General features: G+C 39.8%; 1 protein-coding gene across 9 annotated transcripts in view; it reads left to right on the top strand.

Moving 5' to 3' along the window:
* Positions 1-17,760, top strand: part of KLF12 (Kruppel like factor 12) — a 412,821-nt gene that overhangs the window by 378,451 nt on the left and 16,610 nt on the right. For all 9 annotated transcript variants that reach the window (XM_019794254.2, XM_011218608.3, XM_019794255.2 and 6 more), the window contains one exon: positions 7,171-7,328. In XM_019794254.2, coding sequence (XP_019649813.1) covers positions 7,171-7,328 — 158 coding nt within the window. The remainder of the gene's footprint in view (positions 1-7,170; positions 7,329-17,760) is intronic.

Below are 17,760 nucleotides of genomic sequence, written 5' to 3'. Positions count from 1 at the left end.
AACTAAAACTTATTTTTGTAAGTTAGCACGATTCTAGGGCATCTCCAAATCAAATGGGTTCAAGAGCCACACTAGTAAAATTAATGTAAAGTGCTGGCCTTATAAGGCAATAGGGTGTGGTAGGGCTCATGCCAAACTGGGGAGGACAGGGCCTGTCTTAAATTCAGATTAAAATACTGCTGGAGGGGAAGAGGGAGGGATGGGGTAACTGGGTGATGGACATTAAGGGGGGCATGTGCTGTCATGAGCACCAGGTGTTATATAAGACTGTTGACTCACAGACCTGTACCTCTGAAACCAATAACACAGTATATGTTAATTAATTGAACTAAAATAAAAATTTTTTAAAATTCAGATTAAAATAATAACCTAGTAAAATTAAGGGTCGTATGATCCATCCAGCTACCACTCCTGGCATAAAACGTAATTTAAACCCTGATGTTTTCTGAAGAAATTCTGTGGCAAGTTCATCTGAATATTTCAGTATGTTATGTGTCTTCTATTCAGTGTCCAGTGTAATTCAGAAATCCACACTTGTTTTAACCTATATTTTGAATTGATTTTATGGGGTAGTCTTTGCAAGGCATATGGTGTTGCCCCAAAGTAACTACTTTGAGTAGATACTATGTATCGAAAGTGGATCTCTTTTGTTAACAAACAAGCTGCCTCAATTTGTAATCTAAATTCTTGGTGAGTTTGAAAATAAAACCAATCACAGCTAATGCCATTAATGGCTCATTTTTTTTCTTTTATCTTTAAGCCTTTTGTTATTACAGCTTTTGAACTTACTTGCTAAAATATGGTGAAGCAAAAAAAGAGCAGAAAGATAAGCCCGTAGCAGTTTTGAGTGTTTTCATGGTCTAGCAAGCGACGAACAGCACTTAGCAGCAGCTGCTATGTTTAAGTGAAAACTGTGATATACGGAGTCTATCTATCCACAGTCTCGCCTCCAAAAAACTCATTCAGAAACCTATTATCTGTAATTAGTAGGAGATTTTCTTTATTAACATAAAACAATCAGAACTACATCCTGGACATATTCTGTTCACATGAAAAAAAAAAAGTGCCAAAATCTAGTTGAATATAAGCTAAGATTGAGCTTGTTGACATATTTTAGCAAATGTATTACTCTTGATTTACACATTTTGTCAAAATGGATTTATTTCTATTGACTCCAGATTTGAACGTGAAGTGGTATAATGCCGTAGTGAGAGCTTCCAGAAAGGTTGGCAAACCTCCAGTCTCCCAAGTTCAGTCTGTTATCAGAAGTAGTTTTCCATAGGCGACCACAAGCAGCGGGGAGAGGGGAACTTCATGCTGGTCCATCTGCGCTGCCTTGGGATGTGGCTTCTGGGAATCAGATAGGGAGTGTATCTAAATAGCACCTTTTCCCCAATTAATATCCTAAGAAAGACACTGATGTGGTTTGATAGCAGCCAGACAGAATCTGTTATCTGGGGCAAGATAAATACAAAGATTGCTGCTTCTGAGAGCCACCTACTGGCTGAGAGAAAGCCTGCAAAAAAAAAAAAAAAAAAAAAAAAAGCCAACGTCTGGCTTGTCCAAGTGAACGGAGGCTCAATGACAAGATTTATGTAATGCGTGCTTAACTGAAAGTCTCATCAACTTCTTTTTTTGGCTTGTCGCCTCAGTATTTCATTCCCAACGTGGTGTTTGATTTACTGACGGGGAAGTGGTGTGTTCTGCCATGTATTCTGTGGCAGAAACTAATTCACAATTCCAGTAAGTAGTATTTACTGCCCTATTCAAAATAATTGGAAAATAAAATTTCGAAAATGGTACAAAACATATTTTTAAAACTGAACGCTCCCCCTTCCCTTAAGGTAACTCTGTCGTGCAGCCAACTGAACATCATTTCTGGTACTGTCGTAAATACACTGGAACGGCAGGCAAGGGGCTGGCTCTGTGGCCGCCGCCGTCAGGGGAGCCGTGATTGCGTACCACTGCCGACTCCGCCTTCTCAAAACTTTTCCCTGGCGGTAAATATTTTTTTTCACTACAACTTAGGAAAGTGTTTTCTTAGGTAGATTAATAGTAAGCAATCATACTGAATACCTCCACTGGCAGTATTTATAAAGCAGTTTACCTTAAAATTCTCAAGAGGAAAGTATATGCCTTATTATAGCAGACTCCACTGAAGAATGCTTTTATGTGCTATTTTTTCCCATAATTGGATTAGGGGGAAACTTTAAACAGTACAGATTATGGTGTTGCGTTTTCCTGTTTTATCCTATGCTGGTTTATACTACCTGTATCTGAGTCTGTAGAAGGTAATAACTAAGATTGGGTTCTAGAGTGAGCGACTTGGGTTCGAATGCTGGTGTAGTGTGGCCACCTACTTTGTTTTACCCTTGGACTTAAGTTCTCTGCCTCAGTTTCCCCATCTTTAAGCGAGGGACACTAATCATCCCGACCTCGCAGAGTTGCTTTGAAGCTTAAGCTTTCAAGCGTTTAGATAGGCCTGGTGCGCGGTCAGCCTTCTGTAAATGTCCGCTGTCATGTTATCCGCAGCCCGCTCCTGGGAGGCCTGTTGACATTGACTGTGTGAACTTGCATAAGCACCTTCTATTCCATTGTTTTCTGCTCTTGTTTTAAAATTTGGGGTGTGCGTGTCCTCTTTCTCTTTTCAGCCTTAGAAAGAATGTCCTGGCTTTTTCTTTTTCTTTTTTTTTAAACACCTATAGAAATTTCAATTTCAGTGAAGGGCATCTCATCACACTAAGGTCACATGTGACAAATGGTCTTTTATTACCTGCTGATTACAGTTAACCTTAATTTCTTTCATGGCAGCCATGCAGTGCCTTCTATTTAAATAGAGCTGTTCCTGGATGTGACTTCTCGAGTCTCTCTGGGTTTAATTCTAATTTAACTAGCCATTCCAAGGGGGACTGTTGTGCAGCCGAAGTCATGATTCACTCATTTGTTCTCTCCAGATCTAATTATTACAACACAGTGCCTGCGAGGCCCCCTCAGGCACTGGTTCGCGACTCCAAATGGCCTAACCTTCTGGGGAAGGCAGTGGGGCTTTAGTTATTGTTCTTTTGAACTGTGTAGATGCCTGCAGTACCGTGTCTGGGAACACACAGGCAACTGTTGTACCTCTCCCGTTTTCACCGCAGCAGCTCATTACGAAGGATTAGTGGAAGAATCCTACGCTGGCGTATGCGGTATTTCCATCTTCAGAGCAAGACCCGCTTTTGAAGCACAGAGCCAGTTTGCATGTATTTGGGGATACCTGAAGGGCCTTCTGAACAAAGGGCACGTTGCTCAGAAAGCATGAAAGAGCCGACTAGAAACACCCGAAGAGTAACGATAGCTGTTCTGTTACCAAATGCCCATGGGTGTGAGCCTCGGGAGTGGGACAGGACAGGATGAGATCGCTGAGAGGAAGATCATTGCTCACCCTCCCCTGCTCAGTAGTTGCTTGCTGGGATCAAAGGGAAGATTTTTATTCATTCACCACTATCCTATACACGTTCAGAGGGATCTCAGTGGCCTTCCACTGAGAATTTTAATTGGAAGGAATGCTTTAGAATGCTGTCCTCTTGAATTCAGGGCAAAGAACGGAGACACTAATGTACATGTGGTTTTAATGGTTACCCAGAATATCTGTGATATTCCGTAGCCACTATGTATATAGTATTTAAAATATGAAGTTTAGGAAAATGAGAGTTAGAGTGAAGAATTGAGTGACCATTATCTGAAGACTTGCAATAAAAGAACCCTCGTAAGGATGAATTCACCAGTTGAGGATTTATTAACAATTAACTGATTGGTTATATTAAGTTAAAAATTAGGAATACCTGACAACACACTCATTCATTCATTCATTCATTCAATTTAGCAAACATTTCTTGAATGCCTGCAATGTTCTAGGCTCTAGAGATACTTGGCACAGGACCTTGACTGTCATGGACTTGGGCTGACCAAACCCCCACCTTTGGTTGTCTTCCCCCTCCAGTGCCTGTCATCTGTGGGTTCATGCGTGGACCCCAACATAGCAACAGTCCTGCGTGGACTTGGAGTGCCTTCCCATCTTCCTCTGTACTTTAAGTTCTTTCGCTCTTCTGATCCCTGTCTACCTCAGCCCCACCTCTTCTTACCTTTCCACAAAGAGATCAAATAAATGGTTCAGAAAGGTGCAGCCCTGCCGAAGGTTCTTCAGCCTCTTCTGAGGATGCCTCTGCCATTTTAAAAGGGGATCCAGGGAGAAATTTTACCCATCGGATATCATTTCCAAGCTAGCTCTGCCAGGTGCAGCTATCCATTGTACATACCTTTTTAAAATTTTTTTAAATTTTTTTTGCGTAGATAACTTTAAGGGGTGGTTCATCATAATGTCCTAAAATATCTTACTTTAAAATGAAAGAAATCGATGTGTAAAGTTTTGTGGCATTAAGGCCGTCCACCTAACATGTCTTTGTTTTGGTGTAAATTCAGGAGTCTCGGTGAAGAAGTATCATGCCATTCTGTGGCCTTTGCTCTCCTTAACCAACCGCCTGCCAAATGGCTCCATGATGGCTGGACTGTAAAGCAGTGTCACTTCATTGGTCCCCTAAAGACCTGCTTAGTAGTTACTTGATTTTAAGTTCAGATTTATTATTTACTTTTCTCGGTATATACAAATACATAGCAAGATAAATAGCTGAAATAAACTGCAGGCAAAACAATCTATGTGTGTGACTATGCATAGTTACATTTACACTTATTAGTGTGTAGAAAGTACTGTACAATACGCACCATTCTGATTATGGACTTCAAGTTATAATTTGAAGGAAACAGAAACCATATCATTTTCTCTTGATTTAGAAGATGTAAAACATATCATGACGAGAAATTTCTATTTTTGAATTCCCCAAGTGACAAGCTCCATATTTATTTTCATGACTAGGTAGTCAAGAAATGAAGTTACTCTATGATCACACGTACAGTTTTGTTCACAAGAAACCCACCCTATGCCAAAGCATACCTTGGCAAGGGCGACCAAAGCCGTTCTTTCATGGGGCAGGCCAGTCACACTATTTTGACTTTTTCACATTAGGCTCCAGTCACCGCAACTGAGTCAGTTATGTGGAAAACCACAAATCCACATTGCTTCATATAGGAAGGCTGGAAAAATTGGCTTAGCCTCCCATATTTTCTTTCATTCTACTAATAAAGATCTTGCATAAAACTCTTTAAGGCACAAGTAGATAAACACTGCTTATATTTTGTCTTAGCTGATAATAGGAAGCTTTGCTGAATCTGTTATCTGTACAAGTGAGAAGATACATTGCAGACTTAAAAGGCACATACGTAGAAGGAAACATTGAGGGGAAAAAAGTTCACTGGTGCAATGTTATAGTAAAGTATTAGAAATAATCTAAATGTCAATAGCTTAGGAAATAGGCTTTAAAACTCTGGGATGAATATTCGCTGGACTGCCGCCGTGTTTCATCTAAGTCATGCATCAACCACTGGTCCCAAATACAACCACTGTTTTGTGAATAAAGTTTTATTAGCACATTAGCCGTACTTCCTTGTTGACATATTGTCTGTAGCTCCATTCATGCTACAAGCGCAGAGTTGATTTGTTACGACATAGACTGTATGACTCTCAAAGTCAAAACAAAATATTGGCTATCTAGCCATTTACAGAAAAAAGTTAACCAACCCCTGATCTAAGTTAAAATACCACATATTGTAAAATGTACCATTACCGTGTGTACCACTAATACAGAAAAAATTTATGCTGGTTAAACTATGACAAGCCATCAGTTCTAAGAAGCATCTGATTTTAAAGACATCAAAATATGAAAAAAAGTCATCTTAGACTAAATGAGTTGTGGATATAGCACTTCAAGTAAATAAACGACAGAGTTGCCATCAACATGGATAATCTCACATGCTTAATGTTGTATGAGCAAAAGGCAAGTGTAAGAGCAATTTGCAAAATGATATGAACAATATTATATTTATATGTCTCTTAAAGAACAAAACAATATTATGAGTTTCTCTGACTGTGGATATGTATAGGTGAGGATGATTTGAAAGAATTAGAAGAATTTAACAAGACCGATGACAGAGGTTTTCCCTGGGAGGAGAAGGAAGACAAGGGTGGAGGTTTACCTTTACCTGTAATCTGCTTACATGAAGCTTAAACGTCACTTTCTTCAAAGAACTCTTACTCAGAGTCATTCAGTTTTTTTTAAAAGAGGTAATTTACTAATAAAAATTATTTTTGAAAAGCATCAAAACATGAAAAAGCTGGAAGAAAATACGTCTACTATGAGCAGTGGTAAATTTTTTACAGTAGAAATATGGATGATTGCTTTTGTGTTGTATTTTGTTATAATAGTAAAGAACTTCATGAGTAACTAAAAACAATTAGTCATATTCTTCATTTCTACCTCAATCAAAAGAGATTAAGGTTTGAAGAAATACATGTTAATCAATTACCTGACGTTACAAGCTAATCCTGTTTTTCTACTGTGGCATTAAGATTAAACAACGTGCAAGTCAGGGCCAAATTTCGTAGTTAAAACTTTTTCTCATAATGGTGGTACAGCTAATCTTTAAATACAATGTACTTTATTCCTCACCATGAAAAACCACCAACTGGAAAAGTTAAATGTCAGGTGCATTTTACCAAACAGAAATAGCTGGTCATGAGTCATGTTATTGATGTACTGATGTCATTTCTTTCAGCCTGACCTCACTTGTTTTGAAATGTACCTTGTGATTTGACTTGATTTTGTATGCTGTCACGTGCGGTTCAGAGCCCCGTGTTACTTATTAAATGCATTCGTTTTGTCCGTCTGTAGCAGAGCTTCCAAAAATATTCCCTGTGAGTGTCATTCAGAAGTTCCAGATTGTTCCTTTCGATAAGGAGGATCTACTCACCTGCCATGGATTTGATTTCGTCTTTGTTTCTGTCTTACTGTTTTAAGCATGTCTTTCTCTCTGGAGGAGTGTTTTATCAGAAGTAGGCCAAGCTGCCTGCCTTCGAGATTAGGAAATAAAGTTTGTCCAAGGAAGTGATGGTGGGAAATGCGGCCATGGGGCCTCGAGTCTATAGAAGTGACAGCCTACGAGGCTGAGGTCCCATGCCACTAGAAACAAAACAGTGCTGTGCTGCTCACTGTCTGACTCCACTTCTTCTTTTTCCAGTTCAATTTCACCGTTTAGTATTGAGAGCACAAGACGCCAGAGACGGTCTGAATCCCCAGACTCCAGAAAACGGCGTATCCACAGATGTGATTTTGAGGGATGCAACAAAGTATACACGAAAAGTTCTCACCTGAAGGCTCATCGAAGGACACATACAGGTATGGTGTCCCAGGGCTTCTCACTGGGGGGGGAGGGGGAGGTAGGGGGTTGTTCAGTGAAAGTCCCAAAGGGGCCACTGCTTGACTCCAGGGTCCTGAGTGCACTGGAATGGTGTTTTATACTTGCTCGTTAGACAGCCCTCTGAAGTTTACTCCCTGTCTCCGTTGAAAAAGACTTAAGACTTAGTGAACCTTAGCAACCAATGCAGTATGTCTTCTGTGTCTTAAGGACAGTTACGATGGTATGACACAGTGGTCTAGCCATTTTTATAATCAGTGTTACCACTTAACCATGGTCTAATTTCTCAGATTCTAAAATATCCACAAAGCACACTAAAGAACAAGCGAATCAAAATCGTTCTATCCTCTTAAAGTTAGCATTGTAAACACCACTTAGATCATGTTTTTCTTCCCTCAGTCTCTTCCCCCAAATAAACAAACAAACCAAAAAAATAAAATAAAATAAAATTGACATATATATAGCACTGTAAGGAGTGTAAAAAATATTGTCCCATGATTCCATTTGATTTTCACTGGCATTTTATGTATAGAGAGAGGATTTTTAATATTCAGCTTACAGAGAAAGAAATTGAGATCATGCGTGAATTACTGACTCTGTCACCGTCCATACCTCCCCATCCATCCATTCCCCCCGCCCCAGGAAATAACCTAGTGACTCTTTACTTAGCCCCCTCCCACCCCTTCCATCCTGTGCCTTGTGTGTTCCTTAGTCGGCATCCCCGCCTTCCTTGGCTCCTGGGTCCTGCTGGGAGCCACCCGCAGGAGGCTCTGGGGAGAGACTGAAGGTGGAAAGAGGGCCCCACAATTACACTACCTTTTCTAGGAAAAATGGTGACTAGAGTGTGTGGAGCTCAAAGGAGCAGATAGAAGAGGGAAATTCATTCAGACGCATTCCTGGTTAATTCCTGATAGCAACGTGCCACAGGTCAAGCAAGCTGAGTCCAGGGACTCCCCTTGACAGGAATCAGATCAGCACCTGCCTCTACGTGGAAACTTCAAGGGTAGCAGACTCCCGCTGGGCTATGTGAATAGCACTGCCATCTCAAATATATTAAATTAACCACACTATGAACACCATTTCTCGGCCGAGGTAGCAAAATCGTGTAAGCCAGCGTTCATTGCCATTTACTTAGTCATGTTGTTAGATGGTCGCCAAAGCCGCTCTACAGAGACTGTGCCCTGGCTCCACATGTTGTGACAGGGCATCGTTTGTGTGGATGTGATGAAGTTTGGTGTAGGAGGCTTGTCTGAGGTCCAAAAACATTGTAGAATCTGAAGTTTACTTTTGCTCACCTCACATGTAACATATACTTCGAATACTTCTAGTAATTCAGCCCATTTTGCAAACTGCCTCTTCATCTTTGATCCCTGCTCCCGGTCCTTTTCCTTTTTCTACTTAATTCCAGATTCTTGCCTCTCCATTGATTCTGAGCTTCCCCAGGAGAGATTTTCATCTATCTCTTAGGCACTATTTTTGAATCAATTCTTTACCATTTAGGCAAAGAATGAGTATAAAAACGTGAGAGTCAAAGAAGCATGTTCCATCCTGTCGGTAGATAATGAACAGTCATAAGTATGATCAGGTCATATTACTGACTTTTAACAGGAGCATTTCTGTTTCAAAAAAAAAAAAAAAGAGGAAGCTTTCTTCAGTAAATCATCATATATTTTGAGTTATTCCTTGAACTTTCTGAAATACATATTAGCCTCATTTGTACACAAACACCTCTATTCCATTTATCCAAGTGATGAACAGTGGATGAGAGGAAAAGGTTTAACCGGGGCCTAGTAAAGGATCTAACCCCATGGCATTAAGGGATTGCATCTTACAGGTAGGTTAACATATACTGTAGAAGTAGGGGAGACATGACGTATGCATTATAATTCCAAGCAACATAAACTTTGAATGTTGAAGCAGAATTAATTAGCTTGGGTTATTAATAGATGAAATCATAGACTCACAGGGTCCACATGGACCTTATACGCCACAGAGTCTACTTTGTTTCCTAACTTGGGGAATCCCTTGAGTGTCATCCCTCACAAAGAACAAGTCGCTACGACGTAGTTTTCTACACACGTACATGTCTTCTATTTTATTTGATCCTTACAACACCCGTGCCTCCAGCTGTCATTATCCCCTTTGTGCAATGGTGGCTCCTGGTCAAGTATTGTTCCCATGGCAGTGAGCTTACTCTTCTGCAAGACAAGTTGGGTGAAATTTCTGAGGGCAGAGTCCTCGTCTCATCAGTATTGAATTGGCTCTATGATTGTTTGGCTCCCAGTACCGTCTGGTTGAATGGAATAGCTCCAACTATCCATTCAGCCAGAACTCTTATTTTCACTCCCCGGCCTTGGTGCCCCTCACAACCCCATCATGAACCACTAGCATCTTCATTTTTCCAAATTACATACCCTCAGTTCTCTTAGCCATGTTTTTCTAGATACATTCTAACACATCACTGTGTCTTTTCAAGTTTCCGCACCACAAATTGAAGGAAGAGGTCTTGTTAATGGGCAGCTCTTAAAATGTAAAAATAGTATTAAGTCCTTTAGCAGTTGACTCTCTGTTAAGTCCTTAAAGACTGCTTGAGATCTACATCTTGTCCATCCCTTGTACCTGTAACTGATTTCTTTTAAAGCTAAACCCGCAATGTTGTGTTGGTAGTTGGACCTGTCCCTCAGGGCCGGCTTCCTCAGGAGTAGTGCGTTTCCTCTCATTGGACACATTTTGCTGCGGGCTGGATGATATCCTGTGGGAGATACAGGACAGAATCAGTTGAGATGACTTTGAAACCTCTCCCCGCCCACCTTGCATTTAGTATATCTCTCCTTCAGCTTTTCCATTTTTGCCAGGTGTTAAGTAAGACAGGTTTAAGGAAAAAGCTCTGAGATGTGATCCCAGAGACTTCCATCCAAGTGGGTCTTAATTCATTAACCAGTAGCTAAAATCCATCTAACTGTCCTACCTCCAGTCCCTCTTTCTTGATCTCACAGCTACATCAGCAAATTCCTGGTGGAATTCCTACTCCAAACCAAGACATGCCACATCCATTCATCCGCTTAGCAGAGAGATATTTACTCCCTAAGACGTAGCCTCCTAAATTATCAATTAATAGTCCTTTTAAAAATAACGAATGAAATTTGGTTCAAAGTGAGCCCTTACGTGTTTCTGATTTACAATTCTATACGAGATTTTTCAACTTTGTGTTCAAAATGAAGTCAACACTGGTTATAGAGGGAATCAGTTTGGCTTGCTTTGCTCTTAGTAAGTATCTTAGCCGTACCTTTGCTTCAGGCATTTTGCGTAACTTATTTGTGTGTGACCAATAACAATGAATATAGAGCTTGGGATTATAACAGATGACTTATGAGAAGTACGCACGCTATGGGAGGTGAGCAAGTAGCAATAAGAAATTTCCTTTGATAAAGTCACGTTCGTTTTACCTTTAACACTTGATCTTTTGTGCTTTATTAGTACATGATCAGTCATCTATTTAGAGCATGAACAGTAAATTAAACACACTAGGAGAAGTGCAAAAGAGGAACATTTTTTTAGATATTAGCAATTTAAAGAGAAATGCTAAAAAGTGCCTTTTTAAATTTGAAAATAATTTAAGTGTATTGTCATGACCATGCAGTTTAGGTAATAACATAAAGATTTTACCAGTTTTAACTGCCTTTACAAACACTTTTCTGTGGTGAATTGGTTCAGATATGGTAAAAAGGAAAAAAAAAACACTCAGCAATCCTGTACACGTGGTTAATAGCAGGTACATTGTTCCTATTCACTGGTATGAACTGTTTCTCCTCTGCATGGAGCAGTGTACATTGTATTTAAACGAATATGCAGTATAGTTAAGTTCATGGTCATTTATACCTTTATTACACATAGCCAGCATGTACTATGAATTTCCCTCATTTCATTTTAAGAATTGTATTGATTATTAAGTGATTTAAATATAAATTTTAGGAGGAAATAGTCTTATGAATCTGGGTTTGCTGTTTACGATTCTCTTATTTTCTAAAAATATACGTCACAGCATTTCTAAAATGCAGGACAAGCAAGCTACGTTCAGGCGGCCGTGATTCCTCTAGCCACTAGATGGCGCACTACAACCGGCTGTTGGGTCTCGTCTGAGTGGGTCTGAAAGTCTCCTAGATCCCTCTGGTGGTACGTGGGACAGGACGTAATGATCAGTGTCCTGCGAAATATTGCCATTTAATGATGAACAAATAAAAGAAAATATAAAGATAAATTTAAAACCAGATTTTTAAAAGAGTAATTTTAACCTATAAAAATATTCAGTTTCGAATGACTCTGGGAATTTTTTATATTCCAACATATCATACTCTCTAAAAACCTATAAGGATTATTTAACCAGTGTTGTCTAATATTCATTTTCATTCACATGAAAACTGTATGCCTAAATTTTAAAAATTAGTAGCTGTAAAGCAATCACATTTCTTATCTCTCTGGCTTTATCAAAAGTAAGTCATATCTGAATTTTACATGTCAAAGAAGTTAACTCATATGATGCTTTAAAATTATTAACCAACTGTAATTTAAGTCTCTAAAACATGTCCTTCCCTACCATTTACAAATGAAGGAAATGATGTATTATTTAGGTCTTCCCTTGAGGAATGATGCCTTTATAAATGATATCAGATAATGATGATGCATTTGGAATACACACGTATGCAAGCATGCACACACATTCACACACACATCTGTCCTAAATGCCTGCAGATTCCATGCCTTTTCACTTTTTTACTTGCCTCATCACTTTTCATTGCTATTCCTACATTTCTTGCTTCTAATTGACATCTCGTTTAACTGGGTGAGATTCTGAAATGGTTTGATGGTATTCCTACAAATTCATGAGCTCTGTGACAGCTGTGCCTATTAGTGGCCTTTCTTCACAGGTCTTGTAGTTGCTCGATCAGGTGGTGGGGTGCTGCTCATACTTCCACATCTGTCTTCATTAATTAAATAACTCACTAGTATAAAGCTCTGTGTCAGGCCTGCTGTCTAGATTTGTTGTTAGATAAAGCACAGCGCTTAGCGATGCCAAGATAATTAATCACTTAAGAGCAAACCAACATTTTTCAGGTAAAAATCCTCTCCCAACAAGTTGTTGGTAAGTCTTGGCCAAACCACTCCTAAGTGTGAGCATATTGGTACTTGCTGAGAAATAGAAAACTATAATAGAAATAGAACTGGATTGAAGTCAGCAGACAAGAGTTTGAATCTGTCCTTGGCCCCTAACTGGTTGGCAAACTTAGACAAGCTACCTCACTCTGTGAAGCTCAGGTTTTCTGTTTCATTTTTATCTTGAACATAAACATAGCACACTGTTGTATAATTACTGCAGGGGCTATGGGTTTTATATCCCCAGTAAATACAGTGACTCAGACATCGGAGGAACTCAGTGTTCAGTTGAAGTTGTGTATGTATGAATATTGATGCAGGTATATGTTGTTATTGTAACGACAGGTTCAAGGCAAAAAAAGTATACGTCATTTAGTATACACTCAGCACAAGCAGCTGTAATCATGGCATCTCTGTACTTCAGAGCCTACTAATTTAAAATTTTTGTAATTCAGAAAAAGTTGAGTGAAAGCTAACCGTTGTTTTAATAAGTCCTCTTTATCATCATTTTGGCAAAATGATGATATAAATAATCTTATAAGGAATATATTTAAAATACTTAGTAAAACATAGTTTTCCATTTGAAAACACTCATGTGTAGACAGATTTAATAAGACACATACTTGTTGAGCATTTTCCATGTCTAAGGCATTAGATTTTTTCTTGAAGGGGGCAGATAGAGGCAAAGCGCCTTTCTTCGACGAACAGGTCCAGAAGTGTAGTAGATAAGATTCGTATGAATAGTCATAACAAAGGCCAAGCGTGCAAAGCCCTATAATAAAGATAGAAGCAAAAGGACGTACCAACATAGTGGGAGCTGTCTATTATGGCCAGGGAATTTGGGGACACCTTCCTACTCTGGGTGTAAGGCCCTTCTCATCTGACTCCTGTTCATCTGTTAAACCTTTGCTGACCCTATCCCAATTTCCCTCTTTCCTCAGCCATACAAATGAATGACTCTCCAAAAGTGCTCAACTCTGTGGAGCTCATTCACACGTCTTCCCCCCTGACCTGAAATGGCCCGCCTAGGGGCCTCCTTTCTTCCTGCTCTTTTAGAAACTCTATTAATTATTCAAAACTGTTTCAGTGTCCCCCTGGTCTGTCAGGCTGATTACCCTCCTTCCCCAGGCAGCTAGAGCCCTCTATGACCCCAGAGCACTTGGGCGTTCTCGTGTCCCAGCACAAGGGGAGCTGTGTAGGAAACGCTGCCGCAGGAGAAACAACAGGGCTCGCCATCTGATTGGACATGAGGGTAGGGAAGAGGGAGGCTTTGAAGACGTTGGTACGTGTGGTTTAGGTGTAAGAAATGCTGTGAACAGACATGGAGACCACAGATGGGAGAAAGCTGACATTTCCTGAGAACCTGCCAGATCGCCGGCACAGCGCTCAGCTCTCCTAGTGCTTGACATATTTTAATCCCATCTGTAAATTGCCTGAAAGGTTAAAGCACTTACCCACTTTCATGTAGTGAACAAGCAGAGGAGCTGGGGTTCAGACTCCAGTCTCTCCAGAACCTGTCCCGTTGTCACTACACCCGGTCTCGGACAAGTTTGCTAAGAACTTGCCACAGCCTGCTGGCCACTCGAGCCGCACTCCTCTGCATGGCTAGCCAGCACCCCCTACCTGTTTAGTGACGGTCATTCAAGTACTTTTGAAGCAATAAGATAACAAGTGACTTTAAATGGTCTATTTTTAAAGCTTTTCATTAATGTGAACTGGTCTTTCTTCTGAGTCTATTAAAATTTTAGTTTGTTAGAAAGCCAGTGAGAAGACAAGGACCAGAAGCATTAATAATTAAATAGGCAGCTCTTGAGCGCTCGTTCAGTGTGAGGCTGTCTGCATAGTAATGGGTCCGCCGTGACGATGAAGACAGCAAGGAGCTCTCACTGCGGTGGGGGAGACAGCCGTGGCCACAAATATCCACCATGTGCAGCGTGGCAGGAAAACCACGAGGGAACGCGATTCAAGTTGCAGTGAAAGCCCAGAAGGGCCTGCAGGTGGCTGACATCACGTACCCCCACAAACAAGCATCGAAGTGCCCTTTCTAAAAAGGAACTTGAATCATCTGGATGAAAAACAAAGTGCTGTGAAAGTGTTGCACTTGTTTCATTTATGGAGGAGTTACTTAGCCTGTCCGAGAGAGTTACTATGTAGAGACATGTGGAACCTAGATTTACAGTTATCTAATTGCAGGTACCAGTGCTGTATATATTTTATTTGACTTGGTTTTAAAAGTGTTAACCTTATTTTGGCGTGCCTGGGTGGCTCAGTTGGTTAAGCATCTGTCTCTTGATTTTGGCTCAGGTCACGATCTCAGGGTTGTGAGATCGAGCCCAGCGCTGGGCTCCACACTGAGCATGGACCCTGCTTAAGATTCTCCCTCTCTCCCTCTGCCCCTCCCCCACCACACCTGTGCACGGGTTCTCTCTCTCTCTCTCTCTCTCTAAAACAAAACAAAACAAAACACAGACACAAAAAAAACCCTGTTACCTTATTTAATTTGTTTTAAAAATGAATTCATCTTTTTCATATCTTTAGAAAAGTAATGGCTTTTAAAACAGCCTTACCAATTATTACCTCAGTTAAATAAATAAATTACTAAATGAGTTTTGCTTCTTAATTCTTTTGGTGTTAGCATACAAATCATTAATGCCAGTGGAAACTTAAAAACACCATCTTATGACCATGCTCTGTGTTTTCCTTTTTTTACTTTTGGATTTATTTTATCAATATACCATTCAAAATGGTATTGTAAGCAGGAGTGGGGTAATAATATCCCCAGCCCATGTACTTTCTTGTGTTCTGTCAAAGAATGACTAGAAGTTATCCTGTCCTGAATGGCAAAATTAACTACTACTAATATGAAATTTGTGGGTTTAATGAAATCATTAAAGATAATGAGGAGCTGTATCTTTGCATAAAACATAACCACCCCTAAAGAATATATTTAAAATGTTTATTTATTGTGCTTAAGATTATTCAATAAAAATCTTCATAACTAAGAATAAAAAGAATTATAAAGTAAATATATTGTTTTAAAATGAAGATAATTAATGCTCATTTGAGCAGCAAAATAGAAGACCTAATCACATGTCATGTCACTAATTTTAAAGTTTTAAAATGAGATACTTGTTTGTAGACCAGACCTTTAAATAGCACTAGTTTTAAATAAAACCTCTCAAATTTATTTTCCTTTTCAAAAATACATACTCTAATTCATAGAATAGAAAAGATGGTAGAATGGATAGAATGCTAGCAATAGACTCTCTCTGCCTTACAAAATAGATTACTATTTTTTTAAAGATTTTTATCTATTTACGTTAGAGAGAGAAAGGGCACACAAGCAGGGGGAGGGGCAAAGGGAGAGGGAGAATCTCAAGCCGACTCTGCATGGAGCACGGAGCCTAATTCAGGGCTCGATTTCACAACCCTGAGATCATGACCTGAGCCAAAACCGAGAGTCGGACGCTTAACTGACTGAGCCACCCAGGAGCCCCTCTTTTTTTTAAGTAAGCTCGACACCCAGTGTGGGGCTCGAACCCACAGCCCCAAGATCAAGAATCGCACACTCCACTGTCTGAGCCAGTCAGGTGCCCCTAGATGACTCTTAACTTGACTGTTGTATGTTATATTTTTAAAAGAATGTGAGGTATTTGAATTTAAGTAGTGTCATTCATTTAACCAGAAAACATTTATTAGCACCTAGCTGTGTAGGCCCTGGGGATATAGTGATGAAGAAAGTTCAAAGCCGTCCTCAGTACAGAACTGCTGAGTGGGGCGGGCAGACAGGAAAACCAGCAATCACAGTAGGGTGTGATGAGAGTTTCATATGGGTGTGTCCAGGGTATCAAGGAGTGACATGATCAGATTGTCTTTGGGAAAGTTTACCTCCAATGTAGCGCAGACGGTATTGGAGGGGGTAGCACATAAAACAGGAAAACAGAACCATTTGAAGTTGGTATTGGTGGAAGGTGGCAAGAACCTAAGGAAAGGCCACCTACCACTGGGGGGATAAACTGGAGAGGAAGCTGGACAGAAGGCAGCACTGTCAGGTGTAATAATCAGGTTGGGGCAAGCAGAGAATAACAGTGAAGAGTCCAAGAAATCCCCCCAACTGGTTCATGACTTAATACCTGAGGAGGTGGGATTGCCTCTTTTTCCAATTAGCAAAACAGAAGGAGAAACTTGTCTTATTCAGGTGGTAGATGCTAAGTACAGTTTTGGTCATGTTGAGATGGCTGTTAGACCGCCACTTCTGTGGTAGATCTCCCTGTAATGCTTAGGAGAGAGACTGAGGTATCCATCCTTAGGAATCTTTTCCTTACAAGTTGTGGTGGAAGCCATGGGAGCCAAGGAGAACACAGGCAGTGAGAAGAAGTCAAAGTCAAAATCCTGGTAAACATTTATGTGACAGGTAAAGGAAGAACGCTCTGCAAAAGAAACGAAAACGAAAATACAACCAGAAACATAGGAAAATAAATATTGTTACTATGTGGAAATAGAAACTCAGAAGAGCCAAATAACATATTACCCTTAGACCATGAACTTTTTGCTTTCAGTAAAGTATGTTTTTATTATAGGATATTTTAGTTCATTTATACTTGATTTCTATATGAGAAGGACTAGTTTCCCTGTGTTAACACATTGTCTGTCCTGTAAGTACTAATTCACATTTTCAGCCTGCTTAACCAGCTCTGGCCAGATAGCCTGGTTTATTAGAGCAGTGACTTAGAGTGTTGGGAGGCAATATAGAGGAGAGGTTCAAACTGAGAGCTCTGGTGTCCGACTCCCAGGGTTCAAATCCCACCTCTACCGTAAAGTTCTTAGATCAAAGTGTGGTGCACGGAAAGTGCTATATGCTTTGGCACATATGGTTTTTATCAAAGATAGCCATTATGGAATTGCATGGGGAAGAAAGAACAAATCCACTTGGTCTCATTTACACATCATGAAGAAGACAGTTAATCTAGCCCAGACAATTCAGTGGGGCAGAGACTAACATATTGTTTATGTGTTTGATTGACTTGACAAGATCAAATGGATCCAACAAATGATTGAATACTACATTGTTCTCTTTAGCCTATAAAGTAGTTTTATACTTAAAATGTTAGGTAAATCAAGATCAAGATTGGCATCCAATCCCAGAAATCCCTTAATTTAGTTTTTTTTTTTAAATAGCAAACAGGATCTATGTTTAACTTTATTTATGTCTTAGAAAAAAACCAGAAAAATCCTGAATTTCATAACTATAAAATTAAATAC

This window comes from Ailuropoda melanoleuca, chromosome 7 (genome assembly GCF_002007445.2).
Source record: "Ailuropoda melanoleuca isolate Jingjing chromosome 7, ASM200744v2, whole genome shotgun sequence".
NCBI classification, from domain to species: domain Eukaryota; kingdom Metazoa; phylum Chordata; class Mammalia; order Carnivora; family Ursidae; genus Ailuropoda; species Ailuropoda melanoleuca.
The sequence above is the reverse complement of the archived record's forward strand: the minus strand, read 5'-3'. Positions and strand labels throughout refer to the sequence as shown.